The following is a 20,781-nucleotide window of genomic DNA, read 5'->3' on the forward strand; positions in this document are numbered from 1 at the left end:
GTTCAAAACCTAACTTTGCTAATTTCCCTCCTCAGGGGAGCAAAACAACCTCCAAAGGAGGGGCTTACACACTATTTCTACCCTGCAGCCTGAGAGAATTTCAACTTTTGGCGGGCACTTTTTTTATAATCAACATAGCACATGGGTCTCTGGACCAAATTCATTCTAGTTTTCATTTCTGGGACCACCCAAGCTGTCCCCATCTATGTACTATTTCCATCTCCCCATCCCTTTTCTTTGATCTGCAATACCCTTTGTAATATCATTAGTGTTGGATCCTGTACAGTGCAAGATGTGTAATGAAGGATGAAGTAGACATGATGGTGGTCATAAAAAAGTAATTTGAGTGCCACTCAAGGCTTCAAAAAATTTGAAAAATATGTAGGATAGAGATTGCCACGGGTACCCATCGGCAGGTACCCAACACCCGTGGGCGGGTACCCACTTGGCGGTTGCGGGTGCGGGTGCGGGTGTTGTGTTTTGCCAGGAAAACAATTAGTGGGTACCTGCCTGTCTCAGAGATTGTGAGCTTGTGACTTGGGCCGCAAACTCCGAGACCTTGTGCCGCAGTGGTCAGACTTGTCCGCAGCTGCAGACAACCATCCAGGGTACCGGGTGTTTTTTTGGGCCAAAATGGGCACCCGGCACCGCCCAGCTGGTGCCGGCGGGACTTACCACTGGTACCAGCGGTACCAGAAGGATCTGAGGTGGTGAGTGCGATCGGATATGTATGCAAACAACAGACCTGTGACAAGTCTGAAACAGTTTCACACGACCTCTGTCCGTTTGAACGCAAACGGACAGGACAAAACATCAGCGTCCTGTCCGTTTGTACGCAAATGGACAGGACAAAACACAAAACATTGGCTCCGTCCTGTCCGTTTGCACGCAAACAGAGAGGACAAAACATCAGTGTCATGTCCGTTTGCACGCAAACGGACAGGTTGCCCCTCCCTTGTTATAAGGTAATGTATGTATGTGGTCAGTGACCACATATATACATATTCTCCTGAGCAAAAATGGGCTACACCCGCGAGTACCCGCCTTCTGCACCCGGGTACCCGCCTGGCAGGTGCGGGGCTGGGTGCGCGTGGCCATCTCTAATGTAGGAAGATTCTCCATGGTCTTCTGCATCTTTTGTTCCCCTAACACCTAATCACCCAATGAGAATTGGTGCTGCTACAAGACATCAAAAAACTGCATTTTTGAAATTCTATCAGGCCACGAGGTCAACATAGCCCATAAGTCTCTCCTTTGGAGGGTCCCTGCGGGACAGCATCCCCCCTCCACATAGAGAAGGACGTAGTTAAGTTAGGTTCCAAACAGTCTTCAAAGCACAAATATGAAAAAATAAAAGCAAAAACAAAAATTATGTATTTTACAAGAATTAAACAACAGACTTAGGCCCCATTTGGAGCCAATATAAATGTGCAATATAATCTGGAAACTTGTGACATCTGATCAAGTTTTGGCGGACCTGATCAGATGTCACATAGGATGTCATGCAAAAAAGCTCATATATTGCCTGGATTATATCAGCTCCAAACGGGGCCTTACTTTGCCTAACAAAAAAAATGCTTTTCAACCCATGACATTTCATCAACCCAATGTCGCAACCCACTGTGCACGGTTCACAAAAAATACTTTGTGCACTGTGAATTATTTTTATTTAGGAAGGCAACTTTTCACAGTTTTTTTAGGATCCCTCATGACCCCTCCATAAATTTTTCAGCACCCTCTGAAATTATCTTCCAATGCAAAAAAAAGATCAATTTAAAACAAATAAAATGCCCTGGCAGGGGCAAAAGAAACTGTGTAAGCTATCTGCTTGGACAAAGTGTATTTAATTGATCTGCTTCAAGCAGAATGTCCAAGCTGTTTTTGAAAGACTCTTTTGCAAGATTTCTGAGACACCACCCTTGTCAGACAGAGCTGACCTCTTCAACCAATGTTGAAAAGTGAAGCCCGTCCAAGCAGATCATTCATCTCTGAAGGACGTTCCAGTTTCTCTGAGGCTCTGTTAAACTTGGGGTTACAGCTCACAATTTGACAATGAGCTTTTTGAATCTTATGTTATGAAAAAACAGCCAGGCTTTAGGCACGCTAAAAAAGGCATGAACCTCCAACCACTTCAATATTTTTGGAGTGGAATGTGTTTAACTCCAAAACCAGGTCTTTTTTGGAGGACACATCCCTGCACTCCATGCTGGTTTGGGGTGAACACCCGGACACTCCTGTATGTACCCTTTTCTAGGGCCGGCGGAGGCCGGTGTGGTAGACGTAAAAGTGAAAAATCAAAAGTTTTTTTCTTGTCTACAGATTTACTCATACTAGGACTCAAGATACCACCAAATAGACATCAGGAATGGATTATACGGCCAATTTTACCAGTAGTTACCACTGGAAGCGTCACTGGAACCACTTGATTGGAAGTTACACCCTCTTGGACCCTCATGGACAGGGCCAGCCACAGTCATCAACCTGTCACACCCTCTCAAGTCACCTTTCCCAGGTATACACATACTCAGCCCAAGCCAAACACATACTCTTTTCTATCCCTCTTATCTCCACTGCATATGCAGGGGACCAACCCCATTTCTTCTGCATTTGACATTTCCCTGCTTTGTTTATGCACTCCTTGCATTAGTATGACATCATCTTTCATTTCTCACCCTACTTCTTGCCTGTATTTATTATCTTCTGACAACACTTGTACACAGCCCACCAGCTAAAATCCCTCCTCCAGGGTCCCCCTTGTAGCTAAAATCCCTCACATTTGTCTATATAAGGAGCTCTCTCCCCCCAGTTGTTTTTCCCTCAGTTCAATACCCACCAGTTATACAGATATCACCCATTAGCCTTTAAAATCACCCTTACATTTTATAACATACCATATCATCCCTCTTATCTGCAAATAACCGCTGAGCTCACTCTCATATTCTCATACTCTCATATCTCCTGGCTGCATATCACGCCCCTGTCATGAGCTACCTGGTTCCTGGTTTAACTCCCGACTGAGAAATATACCCTTCTCAGTCCAGACACTCTTCTCAACTTTTTATATTACCCTCTCAAGGATCTGTGTTCAACCCCCACCGGAAACATCAAGTCAACTTTCACCCTTTCCATCATCATAAACCCTCTCAACTCTCACATACCTGTCATCAAACAACTTTATCTGGAACTAGACCAGACCTATCACTTGATTAAAACTTTCCAAGCTTAGCTTGGTGGGTCTTGTTATCTGATAGTATAGAAGGGCAGAGTTTGCACCTCCATCATCCCCTTCTCCATTCAGCAAAAGGGTTTTACAACCACTTTTGAGTCTTACACCGGCCATCAAGCAATAGCACTCCCCTCAATGGCTGGTCTGCGCCTGCCATTGAGGAGAGTACATACACATACAAGTACCTCAATGACAGGTCAGACTGGTCAGCGAGAGGACTGAACCCTCTCAATGACCGGAACCAACTGGTCATCAAGAGGACACTGCCCTCTTGATCACTGGGTTCAACCAATCATTGAGAAGACTCAAACCTAGGCCTCCAACCTCTGGATGACCAGGACCAACCGGTCATCAAGAGGACAAAGCCCTCTTGATGACTGGGGACCTTACAACAGGAAGCTACCTGCTGGACAAAACGGTGTGGGGTGCCAAATCTGTTTCAAGTATCAAATTGCATAAAGTCTTGGTTCAATTTATGCAAAGGATGCATATTCTTGGATGAATTATTGGATAATTAGATTCTACAGGTCATTTAACCCCTAGTCACTCACTTTAACCACCAGGCTAGCTCCACTCAGTCAAAAGTTATTTGGGATTAAACTGTTTTTGATAGAACATAATCAACTACTATAGAATTATATTTTGTAGTACATAGTATAGAATCAGGTACAAGTACATATTTAGGTTGTAGTTTATACAGGCTTACATATGTACCCCTGTATGGTCACATGACATCTTCAGTCACATGTTTATCACATGGCTCACTAGCTAAAATCCCTCAGTAGAAGCAGTGGTGGGCAGATACGTTATCAATTTGGATACCTAAATATTCATTCATACCTTGTCCCTTCCTGTCTTTTTTTTTCCTTTCTTGGTCCTAACACAATCTAATTGTGGGTTTTGTTTTGTTTTTTCTTGTTCTGATTTGCTGTTTCTGTTTTTATTGGGCTCTTCCTTTCTTATTTGGTTTGCTTCCTGTTTGAGTGGTGTGGTGTTTTCTGTTTTTTCCTCCGTTTATGTTTGATGTGTGTAGTTAGGGATGTGATGACATTTCCTGTGACATGTCACTCCCCAGAGTCCAAGTTCAAGTTTGAACTTGGAGGATGGGAAGGCATCACTGCAAAAAAAACTTGGTCAACTGCTTGCAGTTGACACGCAGGATACTCAAGTCAAGCTGCCATTGTAACTCCACCTGGATGCACAAGTGCCTTTGTTGGCAAAGTCACTGTGCAAGGTGCCCAATGACTGTGCATTGAAGCTTGGGTTGAGTCAAACCTTGAGTAAGGCTGGTGTAACACCACAAGCTTCCTCAGAGTTACCAAATGTCAACTGCTCACAGTTGTCACAGTTTTTTTTGCAGTGCATGGGACTGTCTCTGATCCAAGAGAAATTCCATCACCTTTCTGATCCGCTGGCAGTATCCCCAGCATTATCCTGATCCTTTATCCCTGATCCTGATCCCTTATCATCATCTGATCCTCAACAAACCAACCACTGCCAACAGTATTCCATCCCCATTGTCTCTCAAAAATCCCCCCCCCCCCCCCCAACGCTGTCACTTTCCAATCCTCATCTCATTTGCCGTAGAGATGGCCATTTTGCACCTGCTGGCGGGTACCCGCCACCTTTCAGAAGGCAACTGTGTGCACTTGCAGGTACCCATGGCGGTGTGGGATGTTCAATCCTAGTAAAAATTCAAGGAATTCACTCCACAGCAGCCCTGGGTACCTGCCAGGGCACACAGTTGCATCCTGAAAGGTGGCGGGTACCCGCCACCGGGTGCAAGATGGCCATCTCCAATTTGCCGGACCACCACGAGGGCAGCCTCAACAGCACACATCCCCTTGACGCTCTTCCTACCGCCTGGCACGGTAGAAGTTCTACAACAACATGTACATTGATAACAGGGGTGCCATTGACTTGGCAAAAAGCTAAACCTCTCAGAATAGCTTCTGCACCTAGCGGATGTCCATTGGGCTAAATTTTGTGCGCAAGCTAATTGGTGCGGGACTAATCAAAGTACTCTGTGTCAAGAAAACCAACAACTCAGCTGGTTTTCTCACCAAACCCACGGGAAGAACCAGTATTCAGAAATCTCTAGCGAAGCTATCAGTCATCCCAATTTCAAAGTCTGCTTTGTATCTGGCAACTCAAAGCATGGGAGGCTGTGAGATTACATGTCCGGTGAACAGAACCGATCTCATAAAATGAGAAAGGTTCTGGGATCCAAATCAGCTGCGGAAACAGGTAAGCAAAGCAAACCTTTTCCGCAGTCCTAGCTGTGCAAGCGGGAATGAAAAACTGGTCACATCACTTGATGCATGCAGGAACATTTCCAGCAACCCACAAGCACAGAACAGAAACCAACCCAGGTCCCCAGTCACTCAGAGAAAGGATCACCGCAAGTGCCAAAGGTGAGCAGCTGTGGTCTCTTATTGTGTGGACCAGATGTTTGCTAACCACATGAATTAATTTCTTAGACACATTTGTGCAGGAAAAAAACTTATCCCAATTCTGCAAGAAGTGCAGGCCGAGAGACAATTGGTAGGGGGATTCAAAGTTGGCCATGCACGGCTTGCATGCACTTTTGCAAGTTGGTGTTCAAGGCTTTTATTGAACACCAAATTTCATAAATACATTCAAGCAGGCTTAGGCGGTGTAGTACAGTGTGGCTTGCATGCACTTTTGCAACTCGGTGTTCAAGAATGAACTTGAACACCGACTTGCAAAAGTGCATGCAAGTCGCATCTGGCCAACTTTGAAACCCCCTGGTAAGTGGAAATTTCCACAGCTTGGCAGCAATGAAACAAAGAGCTAATGGAGAGCGGAACATTAAAAACATTGTGCTACTACTCAGCCGTTTCACCAACACAAAGAAAGACGGATCAAACTAGCTGTACGCTAACAACCATGTAAGAAACATTATGTTTTCTAGAGCAAGCTAGAGAGCTGCTGCTAATGAAGTTTGCTAATACAGAGACCATCAAGCACTATCAATCTAAAAAATAAGGAGCAAGCTAGCTCCTTGGTTTTTCTGTTTCTCTACATTAGTAGTTATCCCAGTAGAGAGTTGGCCAATCACCTGCTCTTAGGTGAATATCTAAGATATTTTTTTCATTCAACTGCTCAATTGTCTCTTTAGGAGAGTTATCTAACTAGGAATAAACATCTCTCAGTCATTGTAATTCTTTCAAGATGGTGGATAGATGGTGGGTAGCCTGCTGGAGCTGGCAAGATGTCACTTGTCATCAAGTGACTATTTTTTTTCCTGGTGATTAGAACTGTGAAACTTTTGGGAAAAACTTTTCAACCCCAAAAACCTTTCCTAGAACCAAACTCAAACCAGAAAACTTTTTAAACACCACTTGAAACCTTGAAACTTTTGACATTGGTAACAAGAAACTTTTCTTGCAGCTGTGGTGCAGTCATAACCAGGTTCATCCAATGTCCCAAATACAAACTACAATGATCAATAATAAAACTTGATGAATGTGAATGCTTTGAGTGGAAAAGAATGTATCTACATCAATTTTCGACAGTGCTTCACAGGTTGTGCAGATCCGATCCCCCAGCTATGTCGGTATGGCAAGGATTGATTATGAAGGGTGAGTAGAGGGAGCATGATTATATGGGGCAGGGGGAAAAACAAACAAGGTAAAGGTTACAGAGGCACAGAGTGGAAAGGAAAGGGGATACCAGAGTTGACGAAGCATGACTAAAACACCGCCCCTCCACCAAGAAACGGCCACGTCAGGGAGAAAGGGAGGGAAACATACAAGAGAGATGACTAGAGGATATGCATGATCTGGAGGAATTTCGAGGAGATAAAGAAGCCATGATGGTCGAGAGGCTTGGGGAATCTAGCGGCAGAATCTTTGGCGTAGCGGAACGAGTTGCGGTCGACGATAGCCCAATCGGATCCGTTTTTAGTGCGAGCATTGAGGGAGTCGATGAGGATCTCGAGGGTGAATTCGGGGTGCCCCTGGAGGGTGAGAAGGCGGACATGCTCCTCCAGCTTCGCAGGCTCTTTCCCCGGCGAGTCGAGCTGTGTGGGGTCGAAGGTCGGGCCGAGTTTGACGAAGCCATGGACGGCACAGTTTGGCGTCGTGCCGAGGTTGTGGGTGCCTTCAGGGAGACTGGCCACAATGTCTCGATGGACCTGGTGCAGCCGCTGATCGATTACACCTCTCCGGTCAGCATGGGACTTACAGAGAGAGAGAGAGGGGGGGGATGAACTGACGAGAAGCGATGGGGATGGCAGGTCGGGTTGAGGATGGTGGGCGTGGGTGTAGTCGAAGAGGGACTGGCCGAGCAGGCTGAGCGCGACCTCGAAGATCCCGAACTCCCATCCCAGCGGGTTGCGGACGACGTGAGAGCCGAGCGCTCGGGCGAAGATTTGGTGGCCGAAGCAGATCCCGAAGAGCTTCAGATGGCCGTATTCGGCGACCAACTTCCCCGAAAAATCGACCAGGTCGTCGATCCATTTGAGGTCATCATAGGCGTTCGATGCTGTGTTTCGGGCGACATTGATCGAAGGGGTTTGGTGTTTTTTTTTTTTTTTTTTAGATTATGTAGACCCCGGAAATGGTTCTCGTAAACTCCGCTGAGAGAGACTGACCACTTCCTGAAATGAGTAGTCCGACCGACTCGTTCAACAGTTCGTGGGAGGGATACTCGACGGGCTCCAAGCCTGGGAGCTCAATGACGTTGAAGCTAACGAGCTGCAGCTTGGGAGGAAGCTGAGACGAGGCCGGGTTGAGGACGAGATGTTCGTGGGGTTCGAGCACGAGATCCTGGCCGTCCTTGTCTGCGAGCTTCTTGTAGTTCAGCCCGTTCTGGAAGAAAGAGGCGAACACCTCGTGGTAGCTTCCTAGCTTCGCCGCCGCTACCGGTACTAGCACGCCCGCTCGTAGGAGGATGACTATCGGAATCGCCGGCTCGATCTTGGCACCGTTGTCGATGATCTCGTGCGGAGTGATCAGTGAGCAGCGCATGTCCGGGTATTCTGCGTTTCAATGATTACGGTAGTCCGGATGGATGACTTGAGGGTATGTGTGTACAAACCTCAATATCTTTGTGGAAGATTGTGGTGGACCCATTGTGGTCGACCTGGAGACCTATCTTTTGCGGAGAGCCGCGGGAAATTCTGCCAGTTTCCATAGCGACATCCGCCGTAAATATGGCCGGGTCACAATGCGAGGCACCCGCTCGAGTAATTGTGGCGGGGAGGGTCCCGAAAGACTCAAAAAGCACTCATGAATAGGTTGTTTGAAGTAGTACTGGCACAGATTACTTGTTTTCTAGGCATGCAAAACGATCACTGGGAATACAAGATGACGGAAGGACAAGAAAGCGGATTGAGAGAGAGTTGGAGACAGAGACAGAGCGAAGTGGTTTTGGTTATGCTCCGAAGCCGTAGAGTGTCCGGCCCTGTCGCTTGAGGGCATAGACGACATCGAGCGAGGTGACCGTTTTCCGCTTGGCGTGCTCGGTGTAGGTGACGGAGTCCCGGATGACATTCTCGAGAAAGATCTGGGGTCGGTGAGAAGCAATCGTCAGACGCTGCAGCGGAGGGGATGTGCGTAGACGGCGAGGGCTTACTTTCAGCACCCCGCGGGTCTCTTCGTAGATCAGCCCGGAGATTCGCTTGACTCCTCCTCGACGGGCAAGTCTTCGGATGGCCGGCTTGGTGATACCTTGGATGTTGTCCCGCAAGATCTTGCGGTGACCTGTGGATGGGGGAGGAGCAGACGTTAGAAGAGGGATGCCGAGTGGGGAAGTGCGATGGTGGCGGACTGACGTTTGGCACCGCCCTTGCCGAGGCCCTTTCCGCCGCTCTTTCCGCGTCCAGACATGTTGGGTTGATGTGTTGGTGAGAGGTGGTAGTGGGGGGTAGGGGTTCTGGGTGTGTGCTGGATGGGTGGAGGTGTGGATGAGGAGGGTGAAGGTGGCGAGAGAGCGGTGTTTTATAGGGCTGATGTTGCCCCCAGCGATCCCACCAAGCCCCTGTCGCCCCTGTCGCCCCAGCCGCGGGCCGATTGGCAACCCCGCCGGGTCTGTGCCCTGCCCCAGCCGGCGCGAGCTAGCTCGGGAGCCCCCAATGCTGGCTTCCTATTGGTCAGGACTTCGCGCCCGACCCCGCGCCGGACAGCTGGCCTCTGCCTCCCAACTCCGCCCGATCTCGTGCACCCGTCTTGCAGATCGCCCCTGGAGTTGGCTTCTCCCGGAGACACACTCCCCGGCTATAAAACGAGCAGCCTGTCGCCCCTTCGACGGCTCACCCCACCAAGCAAGCCTCACCCCCACCAGCACCACCCCCACTTACCACCACTCCTCACCCCCACCACACCCACAACCCACGCATCTCAATGGCCCGCACTAAACAAACCGCCCGCAAGTCCACCGGTGGAAAAGCCCCCCGCAAACAGCTCGCAGCCAAGTCGGCCCGCAAGTCCGCCCCGACAGCCGGCGGCGTCAAGAAGCCCCACCGATACCGGTACGCATCCTTCCTTCCTCCGCCTTTCCAGAGTCCCTCATCCTGACATGCTTGCTGTCTGGTGTCGTCTTTCAGCCCCGGAACAGTCGCCCTCCGCGAAATCCGTCGGTACCAAAAATCCACCGAGCTGCTTATCCGCAAACTCCCGTCAGTGCTACACCCCCCTCCACTATACAGCTTCATGAATGGCCTCCTGACCATGATTTGGCGCGCACAGATTCCAGCGCCTTGTCCGTGAGATTGCGCAAGACTTCAAGACCGACCTGCGCTTCCAGTCCTCGGCCGTCATGGCCCTCCAGGAATCTGCCGAGGCGTACCTTGTCGGCCTCTTCGAGGACACCAACTTGGCCGCCATCCATGCGAAGCGTGTCACCATTCAGCCCAAGGACATCCAGCTCGCCCGGCGACTAAGAGGGGAACGATCGTAGACCCTCTCTGAAAACTCCATCATTCTGTCTCTTCGTCTCTTCTTTGTCCATCCAGCCTGTATTACTTATCCTTGCGTCATCTCACTTGAAACTTGAAATGTCCCCCCGCTACATATTTACACACCACACCCTTGCTTGTTCAGCATTTGTTGTGGCTGCTGTCTGGTCATCCAGCATGTCCCCGTGCGTCTTCTGTTCCTGTTGGAGCATCCAAGGAGCCGCTACTCCATAATCTATATTCAACACTAAATGCTAGGGTGCATGTTTGGCCTCGGGAAGCGCCGTGAAATCCGCAGTCACAGGCACCGCCCGACGCGGGTAATCATACCCGCACTTCTTGGTCCCGGGTGCAAACCATTCATCCATACAGTCCCACTGTTTATCCCGCTTGATAGCGCGTGCCGCGGCAGTTGAGCCCGGGGAGCCCCGAAATGAGCACTCGGCGCCTCCTTGGATGTGTTTCCACTACTTGCAGCGCCCGGTCCCCAGGACATCCGACGTGCGGGCTTCAAGCAGCTTTGGACCCTCCCTCTCTCTCGGAGAGCTTTTTCTGCGGACCCTTTTGGTGTACAGGCGATCGAAAATCCCGACACTTTAACGACCCACTTATTGCACGTCTTCAGACTCTGCAGAGCCAGAATCGTCGGCTCAGCCATTTTGCCAATATTATTCGGTTTTTTTTGAGGTGCGTAATCATGGCGTTGTTAGGCTAGCGGTAAACTGGGGCCTTGCCATGGCCTCGTCAGGGGTTCGACTCCCCTACAACGCAAGACAAACACACGGTGGATCGTGGGCGCGGTCAGCGCAACCACTGTAATCTACATATTTTTTCTTGGGCTTGCAGCGCTTGTCTGATTACTTTTCGGCCGCAAGTTATGGCCAGGGTTTGGCTTTTGTTCCAGTCGTACGACTCTGGCCTCGGATGAGCCCCAGCTCTCAAGTGGCAAAAAAGAAAGAGAGCCTCCTGAGAGGGCAGCGCAATGAAGGCAAGGTGAGATGGGGCAGGGATAAATCCTGCTTTCTCGGTTTGCCTTCGCGGCATTTTTAGCAAGTATGCCCGCTTTCACAGGAGCTACATGCCGTGCTTCCGGCAGTTGACTCGGCCTCTCTGACTGGGAGTGCGATCCTGCGACGTCATACGCCATGTTCGTTGCGGGACACTGCTAGCTTGGCTGACTACATAGTCTTTAGGACAATTGAACACCGGGGGGCCTCCGAGCTACACTCTCTGGCCAGCTTTGTTCCATTAAGTGTATTCCACAAGAAGGGGGGCGATTGAAGTTATTGACTATGCTCAAAGTAAAGGGGACATTCAAGAATCATGTGATTGGGGTCTATTACAAAACTCGGCTCCATAACAAAAGGCGGTGACAGAGAGAAGAAAACAAGCAGGAAGAGAGCAAATACATGGACTTCGAAAGGGCAGAGGACAAGTGAACAAAATCAACAGAAAAGAGAGGGAACCGTGAGACCAAGATTGTTCATGATCGTTCGCCTCTCAGTCTTCGGGCGAGTTGGATGTCTTTGGGCTGGATAGTGACACGTTTGGCGTGGATGGCAGCCAAGTTGGTGTCCTCGAAGAGGCCGACGAGGTAGGCCTCGGCGGATTCCTGGAGGGCCATGACGGCTGAGGATTGGAAGCGCAGATCGGTCTTGAAGTCCTGGGCGATTTCTCGGACCAGACGTTGGAAACTAACAGCACATAAGGTCAGTCACCAGGCTGGCACAGGTTGGCATGGCTGGGGTGGAGGGCTTACGGGAGTTTGCGGATGAGCAGTTCGGTGGATTTCTGGTACCGACGGATCTCACGAAGCGCGACTGTTCCGGGACTGCCGGGGCAAGGCGAGAAGGATGATGAGGACCGGAGGGTGTGCGTGCGAAGGGAGGAGGGGAGCTTACCGGTATCGGTGGGGCTTCTTGACGCCGCCGGCTGTCGGGGCGGACTTGCGGGCCGACTTGGCCGCGAGCTGTTTCCGGGGGGCCTTTCCACCGGTGGACTTGCGGGCAGTTTGCTTAGTGCGGGCCATTGGGATGAGTGGATGTGGATGTGGTGGAGGTGGTGTTGTAGGGTGGAGTGGGTGGGTGTGCTGTGGTGTGGTGGAGCTATGGAAGGGCACGGAGAGCCAGGCTCTTTATATAAGCCAGCAGCAGCCGAGCGCCACCTGCCGCCCGAGTGTGGTGGATGTGCATTTCGGAAGGTCGGCCTCGAGGCCGGCGTGCCCGTGTGCAGCCGTCTACTCAGAGAGGACGAGTGGGCGGGTGGCGCTGACCAATAGGAAGCTGGCCTGGGCCCGTGCAGCTCTCTCATTGGCCCGCGCCCCTGCAGACGCGTCTGGGATCCCCGGAGCTCGCGTCGGACGCGCTGGTGGGCGCTCAAAGGACACGCTTCTCCCTTGTCCGCTGGCACAAAGGAGTCCGCTCTCCCCCTGGGACTCGTCGGCTATATAAACCGGGCCTTCCCTCTCCCTGTCCCCCCCCTCATCCCACCTTCAACCAACACAACCCATCCACAACCCCACACAACCAAACCCTCACCCCCACTTCAAAACTATCTCAACATGTCTGGACGCGGAAAGAGCGGCGGAAAGGGTCTCGGCAAGGGCGGTGCCAAGCGTCAGTTGACCCCCTCCACGTCTACACTCTCCATCCATCCCTCATGCACACTGACTGATCCTTCTTTCCCCTCTCACCTCAGGTCACCGCAAGATCTTGCGTGATAACATCCAAGGTATCACTAAGCCTGCCATCCGAAGACTTGCTCGTCGAGGGGGAGTCAAGCGTATCTCCGGCCTGATCTATGAAGAGACCCGAGGAGTACTCAAAGTCAGTCTGCTCTCTCATTCCACCCTCATCCTCTCCTCATCCAACTTACCATTCCATCTCGAGCGCAGATCTTCCTCGAGAACGTCATCAGAGACTCGGTCACCTACACCGAACACGCTAAGCGGAAAACAGTCACCTCGCTCGATGTCGTCTACGCCCTCAAGCGACAAGGCCGAACCCTTTACGGCTTTGGCGCATAACCTATCTCGCCCTCCCCTTCATTTCTCATTAGTCCCTGTCGTAGATACTTTATATGTCTTCTTGTCTTTCCGCTCTCAATGATCCAGTTGTATTCCTTCAGATTCTCCCATTTTCATTAAAAGAAAAATAATCATCTGTATTATCAGATCATTCCCTAAGTATCCCAAACACCTTTCCGATGCCCCGACACCGCCCGTTGCCACCTTGCCTCACAGATTCATGCAGGCGGACTGGGACAAACTCGCCCTCCTGAGCCACGCCGCATGGCTCAGGAGGCCCACGCCGCTCCGAGCCTCGTCCCATGAACAGCACATATGCAGTCCTCCTTCATTACCACCCGAAATGACGCACTCCATTGTGCTATGATCGTATGCATAACCTGTCAACCGGATGAAATCCCCGTATGCAGCCCAATCTCCAATGACTTCCATACACCCGACTTTTTTTATAGATTTAATAGTTTTTAGAGAATAACAGGGACAAGGAAATCATATTACAGGAGACATTTGTCTTTAGTTCTTGTAAATTTTTCATCGGAATCAATCTTCCATTTCAGAGGAGAGGGCTTCTTTAGCCTTGACCTCGGCGGCCTCGATGATCGGTTGAGGGACGGGGGCGTGCTTGGAGTTAGTCTCAGAGACCGAGATCCACGACATCTCCAGCTCGAAGTCTTTGTCCTTCACTTCGTCGTGGACCATGTGTATTCTATCGTCAACGCATACGGAGAGAAAGAAAGCACAGGATGCGATGAGTGGTGAGTGGATGGAGGGGAGGGTCTCCTCGTCAACGGGTGCTGGGGGTGATCAGACAGGGACTGACATTCTGGCGGCATGTTCGACCGCTTCACGCGCGGACATCTCTTCCAACTTCAACTTCTCGATCTCCGTTCGCGCGAGAGTTCGTCCCTTACCGATCGCACAGCCGCGGTAACCCTGACACAAGAGGAGGAGATGAACAGGTGTTTTTTTCTTCTAGATGGAATGTGGGTTGTGCGTACCCAGAAGACCCCGCTAGGCTCGAGGCAGAACAGGTCGGGCGAGCCGTCCTTGTCGATCCCCGCGATGAGCGCCGAGATGCCGAAGGGACGGACACTCCCGTAGAGGGTGTATGCCTGGCAGAATTGGCCCATCCGGTCGGCGAGTTTCTAGACAGATCACACACGCGCAGACATATCGTCAGGTCGAGGGGAGGGGAGATGGTCGAGTGATGGGTTTTCCTACTTTGATCGGGATCGGGTCGTTGTAGTTTTGCTTGTAGGATGCGGCCTCTGCTGTAGCCCGATGTCCTAGCTGTCTTCCATCAGCCAATAAACCGGCCGTTGCCTTGTTATTTGGATCATCGAGTTAGTTCAGCGTTCTGGTTTTTGTTTTCCCCTCCCTGTTCAGCTCGATCCGACTTACGAGGCCGATGTGGAGGTCTACCGTCCGTAGTCTTCGGTTGCTCCCTGGGACCAATAGCTTCGATTGGACTAATTTCTCGACCGCAAGTACGACTCCGTCCTTGCATTTCAGCCCGATCACCGTCCTAATCATGCCACACCCCGTGCATGTCTTTTTTTTCAGTCCAGAATCCGGTGAGTTTGGTTTTTCATTTGGATGTGACTGACCCTGAGTTTTCTACGGCCTTGTTGGCATACTCGACCTAGTAGTTTTTGGTCAGTGTATATAGCTGAGTGTGAGGTGGATGAGGACTGACTTGGAATATTCGGCCGTCTGGACTGTATACGGCAGGAAGGGCAAGTCAGTGGGCTGCTTGCTGATAGGAGAAGGACAAGGAGGGGCTTGCTTGCCTGTAGGTTGAGGCTGATAGGTCGTATCCAGTTCCGATCGAGGTCATCTTGGCTGGTGCGTGCTGAGCCTGGGGGTGGTCTTCTCCTGGCTGGCGGGTGACGCAGTATAGTTCGAGGGGGTCTCCCTCCGGGTGGCTTACGTATGAGTCAGACCCCAGGCCGGGGTGTCGGCGCACATGAGCCGGCCGGCCGGCCCGGGTGGGCAGGCCAAGGATGGACGAACCACTCCGGGCAAGGAAAACCTACCAGCCATGGCCAGCACCTCCACCACCACCAGACCCGCAACACCAGCAGCATCCGGCTCAGCATCACAAGCTCCGGCAGGGGCACTCGCTGCTCGGCTCACTCGGCGGCGGACTCGAGCTGATTGCACGACACCACCCACTCGAACCCCTCCTCATCATCGCACTCACCCTCTTGGCGGGAGTCGTCAGGTGCTGGAAGATCTCACGACCAGCAAGCATAGTGTCCGTCTCCCTTGATCAAAAAGGTATCTTGGAAGCAAGGAAGGATACTGATTCTTGTTTTTTGTTTTTTATAGATTCGATGAAGTCCATTTCGGCGGATTCGCTTCAAAATACATCCGCTCGGAGTTCTTCATGGACGTCCATCCGCCCCTGATCAAGCTATTATTCGCACTCGTTGGCTGGCTGAGTGGGTATGACGGGACGTACGAGTTCAAAGAGATCGGAAGGTAGACTCTCTTCGTTTTTTTCTTTTGGGGCAGCACTCACTGTCCCTGACCAACAATACACAGTGATTATTCAGATCGGGTGCCGTACCTCCAGATGCGCCTCGTGCCCGCACTGCTCGGCGTCGCCGTCGTTCCGATCGCCTATCTCACTCTGAGGATGCTCCACCAACGCCCATTATCAGCTTCCCTAGGCGCCCTCCTCCTCACCTTCGAGAACGCACTGATCGTCCAGTCCAGGTTCATCCTGCTCGACTCACCTCTGCTCTTCTTCACCGCCCTCGCCATCTTCTTCCACACGGGCTTCTGCAACGAGGACTCCAAACGGACCTTTACGCGGACATGGTGGGTCTGGCTCTCCCTCACCGGCCTCAGTCTCGGCCTGGTGCTCTCCTCGAAATGGATCGGCCTCTTCACCATCACCGCCGTCGGACTCCTGACCATCAAGCAGCTCTGGGAGCTGCTCGGCGACCTGCGCATCCCCCTCCCCATCCTCATCCGCTCCTTCCTCGCCCGCTTCCTCTGTCTCGCCATCCTCCCCCTGCTCGTCTACATCTCCATCTTCGCCATCCATCTCGCCGTCCTCTCCGGCTCGGGCGACGGCGACGCCTTCATGAGCTCCGAATTCCAGCAAACCCTCCGCGGTCACACCCTGCCCGACACCTTCGCCGACGTCCTCATCGGCTCCAACATCACCATCAAACATACCAACACCCTCGGCGGATACCTCCACTCCCATGCCCAGTTCTATCCCACCGGGTCCCACCAACAACAGATCACACTCTATCCACATCACGACGAAAATAACCTGTGGACCGTCCTCGGCAGACTCGCCGACGACCTCGACATCATCCACCGGAAACCTCCCGACTTTTATTACAAGAATCGCGTGCCCGTCAATGGCTCCACCTTCATTCGTCTCAATCATCCCTTGACCGACAAACGCTTGCACACCCATGATATCAGACCTTCGGTATCCGAGGTGGATTATCAGAACGAAGTCTCGGGGTACGGTTTCCCCAACTATCCAGGTAAGACGCAAACACTCTCAAGATATTCATTGTTTTTATTAGTATTATTATTCAACGAGACCTTTTGCAGGTGATGCAAATGACGAATGGATAATCGAGATCGTCAGTAAGGAGTCGGACGTCAAAGCGGACCCAATCTCTGCCCGCCAAGTCCGGGCACTCCGGACCAAGTTCCGTCTGCGCCACTCGCTCCAGAACTGCTACCTGTTCTCTCACAAGGTCCGGCTGCCCGATTGGGGTTTCGGGCAGCAGGAGGTGACCTGTAACCGGAACCCGACCCTCGCCAGTTCGCTGTGGTACATCGAGTCGAACTACCATCCCCTATGTACGTCCTTTCCCCCCCCCCCCCCCGTCGACACGGCCTTTCGCATCCGGCTTACATCAGCAATCGGTAGTGGATCAGGATAAAGACGCGGTCAAGGTTAATTACCATCGGCCAAGCTTCTGGGCTAAGTTCTGGGAACTCCAGACGGTCATGTGGCAGACCAATAAAGCCTTGGTCCAGCACCACTCTTACAGCTCGAGGCCGAGCTCGTGGCCGGTCTTGAAGCGTGGGATGAACTTGTTAGTCTTTTAAGCGCTCTCTCTTCTCGCTCTCACTTCAGTTATTGATTATTTCTTCGGTCCTCAGTTGGGCTAAGGATCATCGACAGATCTATCTCATCGGAAACCCTTTCATCTGGTGGCTCTCCACCGCCGCTATCCTCTTCTATCTGCTCTCGAAAACTTTGTTGATCTTGAGGATCAAGAGAGGTTATCATGGCGAAGCTCGAAATCGTATGTTGAACTATCACCATCGGACAAAAAAAAACCTCAAATCTTGATTCTGATATCTACTTTGACGAATGTATTTTTCAAGTGAATGTGATCAAATATGATGGGATATCGGCATATCTAGTTGTAGGTTGGGCGACCCATTACCTGCCGTTTTACCTGATGAGTCGACAAGTATTTCTGCACCACTACTTCCCATCGTTATACTACGCGATCTTCCAAGTCTGTACGGTGTTCGACTTTGCGACGAGTCGGCTGAGCTCAAAGGCGCGGCTCAAAACCTTCGTCTCCATCCTCATCATCACCATCTGGACCTGGTCGATCTTCAAGCCGCTCTCGTATGCTTCTTCGTGGACGAGATCCCAGTGCGAGCGGGCTCGATGGAGACGGACTTGGGACTTCAGTTGCCACGATTTCCCCGAACATGTTTGTCCTTCTATTTTCCTGAGATGTCAGTTTTAATGAGAGCTTATTCGGTTTGGACTATGATTTTTGTAGGTGGATGATTATGACGATGCTGATGATCAGGAGGATGAGTTGATGATGAACACCACCGGAGGCCAATCAGGAAAGCTGGCCGCCCACAACCGATTCAAGCTGCTGGAGCCAATCATGAACGTCTTCCAACTGCCCGCGGATGACGAGCTGCTCGAGCCCTCGCCCAAGGGTGCCCATCCTTACGAGCCTGTTGCTAGCATCGACCTTGCCTCCAAAGCATCACACCCCGTCGCACGTCCTGTTGCAGCCTCTGTCTCTAAAGATCGAGAGCGGCGCGCTTGGCTTGAAGAACTCGATTAGGCTGCAGTGCCTTCTCTGCCGCTCGATCATTTATTGTACCTCAGCATTAATTCATTGAACTCAATAATAGAATGTATGTATAATACACCAACGCAAACTATCTAATTCGAGGAGAGGGTATGATGACCAGGAGAATCAGGAGAGGAAGAAGAAGACGTAGCGAGGACGGAAGCAATGGTGTACGGCCCGTCATGGGAGAGGCTGACATGGAGAATGATATGTGAATGGGGGTGGAAGATGAGGACGGGTTTCTTGGGCTGGCCGGGCTGGCCCTTGAGCAGACTGAGCTCTTTCCAGCGGACCTCGTGGTACGGATAGAGTGCCTTATATGCAGCCTCTTTTGCCGTCCATCTATTACTTCCCGGCCACAAAGCACACACAACGAACACACAGAGACAAGGTCAACACGATTCTTGATTAGTCATGAGAGAAAGAATCAAACTTGTGTATTTTTGCGCACCTGTTGGCCAAGAACTCAACCATACCCGCGCTCCATAGATCAGAAGAAGAAGCGGCGAGCTTGAACTCGGGGCAATCGAGCTCGGCGCCACTCAAGATCCTGCGGCTGAGCCGGGCAAGCCGCTGGGCATCGGGGGCGGCCGCGGAGGAGGCGTCGCCGGCCACCATCCGTGCCATCCTTCGCCGGTCAAGGATGTCAATGCCGGTCCCGATTATCCGCTCGGTTATTTGCCGAAGGTGGTGGTGGTCGTGCAGCAGCACTCGGGTTCCGCGGACCATGGTGCGGCCGCGTCAGGGTATCTCTGCTCGTCTCAGGCTCTTGTTCGGATGTGTTGTGACATATACTTATTCCTTGAGCAGGACAACTGTCACAGGTCTTTAGTAGGTAATTAGTGTGATATGATTTTCATGTAAAAAATCATTGATCAGGATTATCTCCAGCTTGCTCTCCAGCAGGATGTTCTCCTCTTTCATGGAAACTCCCTCGCTGCTGCGGGCTTGTGTCTTGCAAAGCAAACCTCCGACAGCCCTTCGCAGGAGGGACTTGCGCGCTATTAATGCCCCTTCTTGTGGAGCCAAGAATCTGAGTTTGGCTGGAAGGGGTTTTTTGTAGCTTTATAATTCCTTGTCCCCTTGACATTCTTTGTAATAAAATAGCTTTGGTTGTAGGCCTGATTTTTCCCATCCAACCTACATAATTTCAAGTGTTTGATGAAAATCCTGCAACACACACTGCAACAATTTGTGTTACGGATAACAGTGACATAACATTTTTTAGCTGTTACCATTACAGTTACTTGTAACAGCAGTGTGTTACGTTGCCCCTGCAATGTAAGAGACAAATACTAATGTTTGTTATGTTATTGGTGCCTGCAGAGCGCCAGATACCTGATAATATTTGAGCTGGAAAGAGCCTATTTTGCCCCGTTAGCGTGTTATCCAGTGGATAACGCGCCGTAACAACCTCAAAAAGAGAGCTGCTACGTTACACACAGGGCCAGCAAAGATCCCGTTACAGATAATGTAATGGGGTGCTGCGGGTAACAAGGGTTGTTATGTTACCCAAATTGTGCGGATAATGCAACATAAAGTAACTACCCATTCTTGCCCACAGAAATTCCACAAAAATCACCAAACATCTGCATTTACAAGCAGTGGTCAACTTGACCACTGTACCTTGCAGCTTGTGTGCACATTTGGTGGTTGTTTTTTTTGTGTAGCTTTCTCTCAGAGGATGCTATCAGCCCTACAAAACCACACTTGTTCACCAGCTTTGAAGATAACTCTATGAAAAAGGAATCAAAGTGGTGTTCTTGCTGTGCCAATGTGGGGAGGTACAGTGTAAGTCCCTCCTGACAGAGGCTTGCTTTGCAAGTTCAGCCTACCCCCCGGGGGCCCAAAGTCTTGAGGGATGTTGTTGAGTTTGGGGAAAGTTGCACTCTTGTGCGCAAAACCTGGACACATTTTGGATATGGTTTCTTGCTAGGCCACCCAAATGTAGAGTGCGCCATGGCTAGCTTACCACAAGCCCCTAGTTTCAGAGTGAACACTGTTGGATGCCTCTTGTAGGGTTCTCAGTGAGCCACACTGTGTTAGTAGACAGCTAGCACATTGAAGGAATATGTAGAAGTTTGTATGTATCAATCTAACTGAGGCAACATAAAGGGCTAAACTATGCAAATGAGAAAGAACTTTGAAAAGAATAAATTCTGGAATTGAAAAGAAGTAGAAGTATAGCAATGAGTTATAAGCAAACCTGAGAAGAAAATTTGAACAGGTGTCAAGTCCCTGAAGATAGAGTTCAGTTTTGGGCAAGCAGATTTCAGCAAGGCACATAATTAATATACAATATTTATGCAATTGTGGGCTTATAATCAGGAACATAAGCAGACATTTAATAAAAAAAATCATTCTGGGAACTTGTGGAATGATATCTGAAAATCAAAAATGCAAAAAAAGAAAGCTGTATTACTTCAAATTATTATGCAACTATAATTTTCAGTGATCCTATCAATTGAAAAGTAAAAAAGATGGTCGAAGAAATCCTTAAAATCAGGTCTGAATG

At 50.6% G+C, this 20,781-nt stretch overlaps 8 protein-coding genes across 8 annotated transcripts; 3 read left to right on the forward strand and 5 right to left on the reverse strand.

The window, feature by feature from the left end:
* Positions 1-7,013: 7,013 nt before the first annotated feature.
* PtA15_5A103 (uncharacterized protein) lies at positions 7,014-8,220 on the reverse strand (the record flags this gene model as incomplete). The annotated part of the gene is made up of 3 exons (XM_053168831.1): positions 7,014-7,397; positions 7,467-7,735; positions 7,845-8,220. 3 exons carry the CDS (start codon positions 8,218-8,220, stop codon positions 7,014-7,016), a joined length of 1,029 nt encoding a protein of 342 aa, XP_053020088.1.
* A 406-nt stretch (positions 8,221-8,626) lies between these two features.
* On the reverse strand, positions 8,627-9,081 carry PtA15_5A104 (uncharacterized protein; the record flags this gene model as incomplete). The annotated part of the gene is made up of 3 exons (XM_053168832.1): positions 8,627-8,758; positions 8,828-8,955; positions 9,027-9,081. 3 exons carry the CDS (start codon positions 9,079-9,081, stop codon positions 8,627-8,629), a joined length of 315 nt encoding a protein of 104 aa, XP_053020089.1.
* A 513-nt stretch (positions 9,082-9,594) lies between these two features.
* On the forward strand, positions 9,595-10,150 carry PtA15_5A105 (uncharacterized protein; the record flags this gene model as incomplete). Its single annotated transcript, XM_053168833.1, has 3 exons — positions 9,595-9,722; positions 9,798-9,869; positions 9,940-10,150. 3 exons carry the CDS (start codon positions 9,595-9,597, stop codon positions 10,148-10,150), a joined length of 411 nt encoding a protein of 136 aa, XP_053020090.1.
* Positions 10,151-11,631: 1,481 nt separating this feature from the next.
* Positions 11,632-12,177, reverse strand: PtA15_5A106 (uncharacterized protein; the record flags this gene model as incomplete). The annotated part of the gene is made up of 3 exons (XM_053168834.1): positions 11,632-11,842; positions 11,908-11,979; positions 12,050-12,177. The coding sequence occupies 3 exons, from the start codon at positions 12,175-12,177 to the stop codon at positions 11,632-11,634; spliced, it is 411 nt and encodes a 136-aa protein (XP_053020091.1).
* A 531-nt stretch (positions 12,178-12,708) lies between these two features.
* Positions 12,709-13,173, forward strand: PtA15_5A107 (uncharacterized protein; the record flags this gene model as incomplete). The annotated part of the gene is made up of 3 exons (XM_053168835.1): positions 12,709-12,763; positions 12,846-12,973; positions 13,042-13,173. The coding sequence occupies 3 exons, from the start codon at positions 12,709-12,711 to the stop codon at positions 13,171-13,173; spliced, it is 315 nt and encodes a 104-aa protein (XP_053020092.1).
* A 540-nt stretch (positions 13,174-13,713) lies between these two features.
* PtA15_5A108 (uncharacterized protein) lies at positions 13,714-15,010 on the reverse strand (the record flags this gene model as incomplete). Its single annotated transcript, XM_053168836.1, has 8 exons — positions 13,714-13,879; positions 13,994-14,106; positions 14,172-14,318; positions 14,395-14,496; positions 14,575-14,698; positions 14,781-14,815; positions 14,870-14,891; positions 14,964-15,010. The coding sequence occupies 8 exons, from the start codon at positions 15,008-15,010 to the stop codon at positions 13,714-13,716; spliced, it is 756 nt and encodes a 251-aa protein (XP_053020093.1).
* Positions 15,011-15,176: 166 nt separating this feature from the next.
* Positions 15,177-18,257, forward strand: PtA15_5A109 (uncharacterized protein; the record flags this gene model as incomplete). The annotated part of the gene is made up of 9 exons (XM_053168837.1): positions 15,177-15,194; positions 15,288-15,430; positions 15,505-15,657; positions 15,721-16,685; positions 16,756-17,010; positions 17,081-17,249; positions 17,317-17,462; positions 17,545-17,885; positions 18,057-18,257. The coding sequence occupies 9 exons, from the start codon at positions 15,177-15,179 to the stop codon at positions 18,255-18,257; spliced, it is 2,391 nt and encodes a 796-aa protein (XP_053020094.1).
* Positions 18,258-18,358: 101 nt separating this feature from the next.
* PtA15_5A110 (uncharacterized protein) lies at positions 18,359-18,995 on the reverse strand (the record flags this gene model as incomplete). The annotated part of the gene is made up of 2 exons (XM_053168839.1): positions 18,359-18,608; positions 18,718-18,995. 2 exons carry the CDS (start codon positions 18,993-18,995, stop codon positions 18,359-18,361), a joined length of 528 nt encoding a protein of 175 aa, XP_053020095.1.
* Positions 18,996-20,781: the final 1,786 nt, after the last annotated feature.

This window comes from Puccinia triticina, chromosome 5A (genome assembly GCF_026914185.1).
Source record: "Puccinia triticina chromosome 5A, complete sequence".
NCBI classification, from domain to species: Eukaryota; Fungi; Basidiomycota; class Pucciniomycetes; order Pucciniales; family Pucciniaceae; genus Puccinia; species Puccinia triticina.